The sequence below is a fragment of the Lagopus muta genome, chromosome 2 (genome assembly GCF_023343835.1).
Source record: "Lagopus muta isolate bLagMut1 chromosome 2, bLagMut1 primary, whole genome shotgun sequence".
NCBI classification, from domain to species: domain Eukaryota; kingdom Metazoa; phylum Chordata; class Aves; order Galliformes; family Phasianidae; genus Lagopus; species Lagopus muta.
Genome location: NC_064434.1, coordinates 3677843 through 3687775, shown reverse-complemented (window position 1 = coordinate 3687775; position 9933 = coordinate 3677843). Strand labels below are relative to the sequence as shown.

Here is a 9933-nt window from a genome sequence, read left to right as displayed (position 1 = left end):
AATCCCATAGTGGGGAAGCAGAAAGCAAGCAGGCTCCTCTCCAATGGAAGTTGGGAGCTTTCTTTGTACAGGCATAGGAATCTCGGCAGCATAGTCTGAATTCCTGCTGAGATGAGCTAATCTGGGGAAGTCTGCAAGGTTTGCTTGGCTGGGGAGCAGCGGCTCTGGGGGCTGCTGTGAGCAGGTTTCTGTGGCATGTTTCTGGAGAGCTGGGGATGTGTTTTTAAAGAGGTGAAATGCTCGTGATGTCACCTCAGCTCAGAAACAGTGGTGCAAGTGGCATGGAGGTTTGATCTAGTCCAAAGGCTTGGAGATGAAGGACTGATTTTTTTAGGGCACACCGGTTCTGCTTATGCAGGCTGTGATCCCGAACAGCCCAACACCAAAGGATCCTCCCCATGTGTGGAGCTGGGGGTGCCTCTTAGTGCAGGAACAGAGGCTTTTGGATCCCCCAGGGCTGTGTGAATTGGGGTTCCCCTTCTCCTTGCAAACCCAAGGCTGAGCCCCACCCCCGTGCTCTGCACTTGGGGAACGGATTTGGGTCAAGAGGAGAAGATGCCCAAAAATAGATACTGTCACCCTCAGATTGCACAGGAATCCCAAGCCTTATTAAAAAAATATATAGAATTGTAGAACCACAGAATCATTAAGGCTGGAAAAGATGCCTGAAATCAGCCAGTCCAACTGTCTGCCCTCCCCACTATGCTAAAGCACATCCCTCCGTGCCACAGCAGATGGTTTATTGGCTTTTTAATAACTCTTTTTTCTAAGTTTTCCAGCTTTAAACTGGTCAACCTTTGGGGTACAGTGTTTTTTTGTGGTTGTTTTTTTTTTTGTCTTCCTATCCATCCCAACAACAAAGAAACATTCTGCACTACCACTACCCACCAGACCTTGCGTCCCCACACCACCTCCTTTCTCCATCACTCACATGAGAGCACTCCACGTAGCTCTGGCCTTTGGCAATGCCCTGAACATCAGCACAGCTCCCAGCCCGTGCCCGGAGCTGTGGAGACGTCAGGGCAGTCGGGGCTCTGACCCCAGCGCCGGGGAGTCTGGAGCAGAGCCGACCCCCTCCTGCCCCCCCCGGCCACTCCCCGCCGTCAGCCCACACCTCATCAATAGGAGCTGACAGCCCCAGCACCACCGCAGCCCCCCCAGCACTGCACAGCACAGCGTGGGTCAGGGTAAAGGCAGCCCCATAAGAGTGGGGTGCAGGCGGCCCTATAGGTCTGCGATGGGGAAAGAGAGCCATAGTTGGGTGTGAAGAGGGAGGGGGGGCACAAAGGCGGATGTGCAGAGATGGGTAGGGGTGTGTTGGGAGGGGTGCACTGGGAGGTAGGTCAAGTAGAGAGAGACAGACACATGGGTAGGTATATAGAGATAAATAAACGGGAATTTGGGGTAGTAGGCATCAAGAGGCAAATAGACATAGGGATAACTGCAGTGTTACAGAGACCTGGTTAGATGGCCATGCAGTGCCATGGGTATCAGTGGGTAGAGGGATGGGCGGATAAATGGATAGAGGGATAAAAGGATAGAGCAATAGAGGGGTGGAAGGAGAGAGGGATAAAAGAGCAAATGTGTAAACGGGTAGAAGTCTAGATGACTGTGCAATGTATAATGTATGGATAGATGAGAGTGAAAGAGTAGGTGGCTGTACAATACATAGCTGTAAGGCTGTATGGCTTAGGGAGCAAATGGGAAGGTGAGTGGTGTGCAGTATATAGCTGTATGGCTGTAGGACTTTGTGGCTAAATGGGCAAACAAATAGGCAGATGGCTAGATGGCTGTATAATTTACATCCATAGGGCTACGTGGCTACATGGGTAAGTGAGTAGATGGCTAGATGGCTGCAAATTGCATATATATGGCTATAGGACTATAGGTCTGCCTGAATAAATGGGTATAGCTGTATAGCACGTGTCTATAGGGCCACATGGGCAAGCAGATGAGTGTTGTACAATATATGGCCATAGGACTATATGGCCATCTGAGCAGATTGGTAGAGGAGTAGGTGGCTGTTCAATGTACATCTGTATGGCTCCGTGGATAAATGGGTAAATAGGCAGAGAAGAGGTGGCTGTGTAATATATGGCTGTATAGCCATATGGAAATACAGATAGCTCAGATGGCAGGCACTGATGCAGGCACATGTGGGAGCATCCCGTGTACCCCATTTCTCCATTAGTCTGGGTCCTGGTGCTCCTCAAAGCACTGCTCAGCATCTCTCCCCTCCTCTGCCCTTCTTAATCTCAGCTCCATCTCGTTTGCGTTTTATTTCCCATAGAGAGAGAAAAAAAAAAAAAGAAAAAAAAAAAGAAGAAGAAAAAAAAAAAGAGTAATGTAATATTTAGGGGCTGACGAGAAGGGTAAAAACAAAATTAAAAACGCCCCCGAGCCATGGCACTCTTTGGACATCCTTAGCGGCAGTACCTGGCCTGTAAGAGGGGGTAGCGCGGGGTAGGGAGGGAGGGGGACGACGGGGCATTTTAAGACCGTAAACAGATGTGAGGTTTGTTTAGGAAAGCGGCTCCAGAGGTGCGACGGGCGACGCGATAAAGCGGGGGGCCGAACGGGGCTCCCTCCAGCTCTGACGCTGCGCTGCACACGCACTGCTGGGGGGCGCGGGGGGAGCGCGGTGCTTTTCCTTCTTCCAAACCCCCGCAGCTTTTGGAGAGGCGGATTCAGCCCTAAATTTGACAGCGGGGTTTGGTGCTCGCTGGGTTCCCTTTTTGCTCCAGTGCCCCCGGACGGGCGGGGGGGAGGGAGGCTGGGGAGGGGGCACACAAAGAGCTGCCGGGCAGGGGATCGGCAGCTCCCAACCTCCGGTCCCAAATACCCAACAAGACGGAGGGAGGCGGCTCCTGGAGCCGCGGTGCCGCCCCGAGACGTCTCCGTGCTCGCAGGGCTCCTCCCGCCCGGCCCGATCGTGCCCCAAACCCGGTGGCAGCCAGGCCAGCCCCCCCCCCCCACACTCCCTTTTTCCTCGATACCCCCCGTCCCGCACCCCACATCGCCGCTGCTGCTCCGCACCAGCGCCGTGCGAAGCCCCAAGCTGCCGCTCCCCGGCCCTATAAACGAGAAACCTACAGCTCTACGAACATACAGACCCGTAACCCTACAGCTCTACAGACCTACAGATCTGTAACCCTGTAGCTCTATAACCCTATAGCTCTATAAACCTATAGATCCATAGACCTATCCACAAACCCATCGATCCGTATAGATCGATACCAGAGGGTGCATATATATAATATGCCACGATCCGGGACTCGTCCCTGCAGCCGGGCTCAGGTTGTGCCGGCTCTATGCAGACCCCTCCGACGGCCCTCGCAGGGCACACAGATCCCTCCCGGCTCGAAATAACAACCAGAATCCTTTAAAAATACCCCTGCGCGTTTGGCGCATTTACCCATCCATCCATTTAGCCGCTCATCCGCCGGCTGCGTTCACCCAATTATCCCCTGCCCCACGCTGAAACATTTCCCTCCCGCTTCGTTTGCCTCCCTAAACATTTTATTTGTGTGTTTGTGTGCGCGATTTTGAAACAATTCTCAGCTCGGACCCGCGGAGCAACTCGGAAATGATTTCTCCCTCCGTCCCCAGCCCCGATCTCTTTCGCTGTTCGTTATCCACCGTTCCCATGCGGGAGAAAACGGCCCCGCAGCGGCCGCTGACCGCCCCCCGGCTGAGGAGCAGCGTGGGAAGGACGCGGTTCGTTGCCCGGAGCGCCGTCCGACCCCGTTTCGTTTGCAGCGCCGTGATTTCTTTTCGGGAGGTCGCTCCCCGAAATCACATCGATTCACTTCGAGATTTTACTTCTTCATTTGTCGATTTCTTCGTTCATCGATAGATGGATTTTCCCCGCGCTCCGCCGCATCCCCGACTCCTGCTTTCGTTTTTAATTACAACGATTAAGATACATAAATGTTTGCGGGGTGCGACAAGAGCTCAGCTTCCCCCAACCCTCCTCCCGTCCGCTCCTTTGCCCCCGCAGCGTTTTCGATGCTCGGCTCTGCGGGGCTTTGCCCGCACAGGGACGTGGGGCCGGGTTCTGCTTTTTGTGCCTCTGTTTTGTCGTCATTTGGAAAGGCAAAGCAAAGGCGCTCCTTGAGATCTCTGCTCCTGGCGGTGCTGCTAGCAGAGCCGTAGCCGTTTTCCATCGAAATTCTTCTCTCTTTTTTTTGTAGTAAAAGAAAAGAAAGAGGTGATGTGCGCTAGAAATTCAACACAGGGCTTCTCTGGTAGGGGAAATCCGGGAGATCTTGCATGGAGAAGAGAGATAGACGGGAATCCAAACCAGGCGCAGTTGGGCAGGCGGCTGCTTTGGGGAGAAGAGAAAATAAAAAGGACACATCGATACATTCAATTCTGTCTCCTTTCTCGGCACACCGACAGCTCCCCCCCCCACACGCATTTACCCACAGGCACACAGAAATCACGCTGTATATTTAGGCAGGAGTGTATCGACGTGTTTATACACCACACGCGTTCCTGCAAGCGTCCAACAGGTTTTAAGCCCCATCTGCACGCAGCGTTTGTATTTAGGCATATATAACCTCAATGGAAACATTCCAATTAATTCCCCCACGTGCAAAAAATAAAAAAAAAATAATAAAAAATAAAAAAATCAACCCCAAAGTGTACATATTTCACTGCACAGAGTGCTGCTGTTGCTTCTATTTGCCTGCGCTGCCCTTCTGCCTATGGCTGTTAGGTCTATTATTTCATAGGTGCTCATAACTATGTTCTGCTTGGTCTGCCTGCCCCAATCTCTCCCAGCCACATTTCCAGCTGCTCTGGAGTCCCCATTTTGGGTTCAATGGGACTGGGGGAGCCCCTGGGAGCTGTTCTAAAGCTGGGATACAATTCCCATAAATCGCTTCCCCCCTCCTTTCCTCCCTGAACCTAAAGAGAAGAAATCTCTTTCGGATGGAGATTCCTAATTCCCTCTTTCTGAGCCCCCAGATCCTTTGCCATCACCCAGCTCTTGCTTCTCCCTGCTCAGAGCCCCCCCCCCCTAAAATGCATCACAAACCCAGGGTTCTGGGCTCTATAAACCCAGGGTGTGGGTGTTAGGGAATATTCAGGGTATGAGCACCGTTCTCAGGGAGCAGAGATCCCCAGACCCCAGTAGGACCCCCTCCATTGAGCTGCCCCACATTCTCCCACTAAACCTTTAGATCCAGTGGCCTCTGCCAGACGTTGGGGCAGCAGCTTGGAGAAATTCCTTTGACTGTCCCAAAGGAACAGCGTCATTCCAAAACAGATTGAGGTTGCCCTGTACCCCAGCCTTGTCCCCTCTGCGAGGTGGGCACCATTTGGGTGCGTGGAAAGGTTGGATTTTGCCTGGCCGTGCAATCATTCCATGCTTTGATTTCATTATTTTATTCTTCCCTCCCCCCCCCCCTCCCCTTCTCCCCTTTTTTTCCCCCTTTTTTTTGGCATGGCAATGAATCCTGGTGCCCGGCTGATGGTGCAAGAGGCACCAACCCCCCCCCCCCCCCCCCCTACATACACACACACATACACACACACACACCCTTCCAACACCACCACCTCTTTCCTCTCATCGCCGCCCACTTCCACGTGACGTGGGCAAACCACTCAGCGAGTGGGACTGGGGAGCTGGGCCACACTGGGGAGAGGGGAAAAGTTTGGGTTTTTTGGGGTAGGGGGAACGCGGACAAAACCCCATTACCCCTCTGCACCCCATCGGCGCAGCAGGAGCCCGGCATCCCTTTGCCCTCTGCCTCCCCGAGAACGAGGGGTGCCCCACGCAACAGGGGCTGCCCCACACAGCGAGGGGACCCCCCCGGACCCCCCACCACCTCCTGCCCCCAGCATTAAGGTGGGTCTCATTCCCCATCCCCTCTCCTCCCGCTCGCTGCAGCCTCGTTGAGCCCCTTCCTCTCGGCCTCCCCGAATAACTTCCTCCTATTGTTTCTTCGGACTCAATTTCGGTTTGGGTCCTATTATTATTATTATTATTATTATTATTATTATTATTATTGCTGACAAGACAGGAATTTACTCCTTTTCCCACCCCTCTGTGGGATCCTGCTCCTCTTTGGAGACCCCAATGGGAACCGGGCTCATGCTAAGCCTGCAACACAGCATCCTATCCGCCATCTGCACTTTGGGATGAAGCAGAGCCCCCCTAAACCCCCTTTTTTTCCCCACCCCGCTGCCATCCTTACCCGCTCCTGAAGCACTGCAGGACTCGGCCTCCAGCTTCTCCCCCTTCCCTCGGCCGGTCTCCTGCTGTCCTGCCGGGTATCAGCCCTTATCTCCTGGTTATCTCTCCCGCTGCTAAATTCAGCCCGGCAGAAGGGGTTCAACCTGGGGGATCTGCTGGTTCAACCCAAATCCGTCCCAGGAGTTGGTTCTCTGGCCGTAGTTCTCCACTCCAGACGGCCCTGGGTTTTCTAGGATCCATCCACTGCACAGAAAACAGCAGCTTATTTTGCTTTGCTCCCCTTCCGGCGGCATTTGGTGGGGTTTCGCCTTCGCGAGCAATGAGTGGTGAGTCCCGAAACTGAGCTTTCTGCCCCCAAAACCAAAGGACCAGAACGCAGTGCCTGCTCCATCCTACAGCCCAACCTCGGCGTCCCCAGTGGGTCTCCCTCGTGTGAAAAGAGCACTGCAACCCTGTGGGAGGAGGAATTGGGCAGGGGGCTGCTCCCCACTGAAACAGAGGCACCGTTCAGCCCCCACTCGTGGCTGTGGGGTGACACGGCCACACGTGGGGCAGGGCAGCTGGAGGCCAAGCAAAAGCTTAATTTAATTCCCACCTGCTCCCCCCCCAGAGCCCTCCCTGCAGTTCTCAGCCTCCCCACATCAAACACCAGCCCCGGGGGAGGGGGGGGGGGGGGGAGTTGGCCATTAGCAGCTTAAAGCACCGGCCCTACCTGCGGGACAAAGGTTTTGCTCCAGGGCTTCTCTGTCTCTCACCTTTCCCGGCTGCTCCCCCCTTCCCTGACTTCTCCATCTCACCTCCCCCCCCAGCCCTAGGCCCTGCTCTAACCTCCTTACCCCCCCCCACCTCGCCCCGAGGTGGGCTCCTGCATCCCCTTCCCATCGCCCGGTGCTGGTGTAGGACGGGCCGGGGTGGGGGGGTGGGGGGAGGTTGGACGGGGAGGAGACTGCCCGAGGGTTTTAAGCAGCCCGGCCCCACTGTTGAGGGGGGGGAGCCGATGGATGGATCCCGGTGGGAGAAGCTAAGGCCAAGCAGAAGCTAAAGGGGACCGGGACTGCTGGCTGGGGACCTGCTGAAGGTGGGGAAGGTGGGTGGTGGGGAGGGGTGGGTGAAGGACAAAATCCCATCACCGGCCACAGTTCGGTCAGGGCTGCGAGGTTGGACCCACGCAACACCGCTCCATCCGCCTCCAGCGCTGGAGAAGGGAATCGGGGTGGTTCGCCGGCTCCCCATCGCTCTGGATTGCACTCGGAGACCCATCTGGGGTTTGGGGGGCCCCGCTGCGAGATGTACCAGAGCTTAGCCATGGCGGCGAACCCTGGCCCCCCGTCCTACGAAGGGGCAGGTGGCTTCATGCACGGCGCTGCCGCCGCGTCCCCCGTCTACGTGCCCACCACCAGGGTCCCCTCCATGCTCCCCAGCCTGCCCTACCTGCCCAGCAGCGGCTCTTCCCAGCAAGCCAGCCCCGTCTCCAGCCACTCCATCTGGACTCAACCTGGAGCTGAAAGCGCCGCATACAACCCCGGATCTTCCCACCCGCCCGTGTCACCTCGCTTCTCCTTCTCCACCAGCACTCCCATCCCCTCCACCTCATCACGGGATGCAGCGGCGGCTTACAGCAGCTCCTTGAGCCTTTCTGCTAACGGGAGGGAGCAATACGGCCGGGGCTTCGGCAGCTCCTACTCCAGCCCTTACCCAGCGTATGTGAGCCCCGAAATGGCCACCACTTGGACTTCTTCGCCCTTCGACAGCCCCATGCTGCACAACCTGCAGAGCAGAGGGACGCCCGCGGCCGCCCGGCACGCCAACATCGGTGAGCAAACCACCCTGAGGCAGGGATGGGGTGGGAGAAGGGAGAAGGGAGAAGGAAGAAAGGAGAAAGGAGAAGGGAGAAGGGAGGCTTTCACTCCGTGTGCTCCCCAAATCTTTATCCGTGCATCCTTTTCTCTGGCGGGTTTCGAATGCATCTCTGCTGGAGATGCAAAATTTCGGGCTTCCCCATAGGTTGTGGTGGGATGGACGCAGCCCAACCGTTGCAAAAAGTCCTCAAGGGATGCGATTCCAAAAGAAAAAAATGTGAAAGTTAAATGGAGGTAGGCCTGGAGCGGCCAGAAATCACGTGCCGAGCTCCCATGGAAGGGTTTGCTCTGCAAATAGCTCCGTGAACATTCTGGGACCAGGAGCACACAGGCAGCCCCTTCCCGGGCTTGGTTTTGGTGCAGAAGGGAGAAATTTAGGGACTGAATGCATGAGAGAAGTTCAGTATGTGAACCTCAGCTCTCTGCTTTGTGCTGTGTCCTCTTTGTAGTTTTGGGGAAAACTGGGCTGGGAAAAAATGACAGAGGTGAAGCAACGTCTCCACTTTCATTCTTACAGCCGCTGGCACCTGGTTTTGCTATTTTGGGGTCCCCCCAGGTGGCTCAGCGCAGCTGAGTGCCCCAGAATTGAATTTCAGAGCCCCCATTGCCAAAAACCCATCCAGGATCCCTCGAGCCGATCCCCGCCTGCGGCCGACATCTGAATCTCCATAAGCAGCCCCGTCCTAACACCAAAGAAATCGCCCCACAAGGCTTAACATATTGCTGCTGTATTTTGGATAGAATAAAAGGAGAAATGGAGAGAAGAGTGGGGCCGAGGGACTGCCCTTATAAATCTCCTTCTGTTGCCCATGGTCTCGTTGTGGAGCTACTGCTGTTAGCTTTGGGTTTAACAAAACGAAAGGCAAACGGCTCGCATTCGTCGGCTGATAAATTTCAGGATTGCACTTTTTAACCTGCGTTTTAGAGAGCACTTTTCCCACCTTGTCCCATGAGATTTTCTCAGTCTTTTGCATTATTTTTAGGTGTTATCAAAGTGAAAGTCGGGTGTCGGCGAAGGCTTGGCCTTGCCGATGCCTTTTGCGTTTCTTCGAGCATTAAGAGATTGCTCAAAATGGGGAGCAGAGCAGGGATAGAGGCCATTGAGGAAGGGATTTGGGGAAGCTGTGCGATGGTGGATGTGCAGGAAAACCAGGAGCTGCTGAATTGGATCATTTATGCATTTGTATTTGACTACCGTGGCATCTCTTCTCATGGGAAAAAAATATACCGCCTTTATGCAGCGGTCACGAATGACTTCTGAGCCATAAAAAGGGCTTAAGAAAATGAAATGATCAACAGGAAGACGTGTAGTTGCAGAAATACCAGGCAACATTCAGGTGATTTGGGGGTTCCAAGCCCTGCGCTGAGCAGAGCTCTGTGCTGTTGCCCCGCGGCTGCGGCCTCCCCGTGCTTTGTGCCGAGCTCTCACAGCACCGCGCCGATGGCACGAAGCTGCCCAAAATTCAGGGTGCAGATAGAAACGGGGATGGCGTGGAAGGCAGCTCCGTGGTGGGCAGCTTGGGGTCCAAGCTCCTTCCTTGGCCTTTCCTTAGGATATTTCTTTCTCCGCACAGTCTCTGGGTGGAAACGTTGCCCTTGGCGCAAGGCTCTGTGAAACCGAGCGGTCCTTGCAGCACTTTCATTTTCCTCCCGTGATTTTGCTGAGTGGAAAATGCCTCCCTAGGACTGCTTTAATTGCAGAGCAGTCTGTCAATACCATAATATTAGTTATTATTATTTCTAACGAAGCTCAAGCGCACGCATAGTTGGGATTGCAGACTCAGACATGTAGTCTACGCAATTGGGAACGGCATTTATTTCCCACTGATAAGCAGGGCTGCAGGAAAAGCTCAGTGAAACCGTACTCGAAGG

At 54.7% G+C, this 9933-nt stretch overlaps 1 protein-coding gene and 1 long non-coding RNA gene across 6 annotated transcripts in view; one reads left to right on the top strand and one right to left on the bottom strand.

Moving 5' to 3' along the window:
• Positions 1 to 3284: 3284 nt before the first annotated feature.
• LOC125689835 (uncharacterized) lies at positions 3285 to 7131 on the bottom strand. The gene is made up of 3 exons (XR_007375421.1): positions 7039 to 7131; positions 6204 to 6445; positions 3285 to 4324 (listed from the first exon to the last, which is right to left on the bottom strand). It is a non-coding gene; the product is annotated as an uncharacterized LOC125689835 (long non-coding RNA).
• The window catches only part of GATA4 (GATA binding protein 4), a 27062-nt gene continuing 22815 nt past the window's right edge, over positions 5687 to 9933 (top strand). For 2 of the 5 annotated variants that reach the window (XM_048937444.1, XM_048937443.1), the window contains exon 1: positions 7306 to 8015. In XM_048937444.1, the coding sequence (XP_048793401.1) occupies positions 7490 to 8015 (526 nt within the window). In that variant the 5' untranslated portion in view covers positions 7306 to 7489. Of the gene's footprint in view, positions 5855 to 6411; positions 6529 to 7158; positions 7281 to 7305; positions 8016 to 9933 lie in introns of those variants that run through there. The other 3 variants (XM_048937446.1, XM_048937447.1, XM_048937445.1) reach the window with 3 other exon arrangements.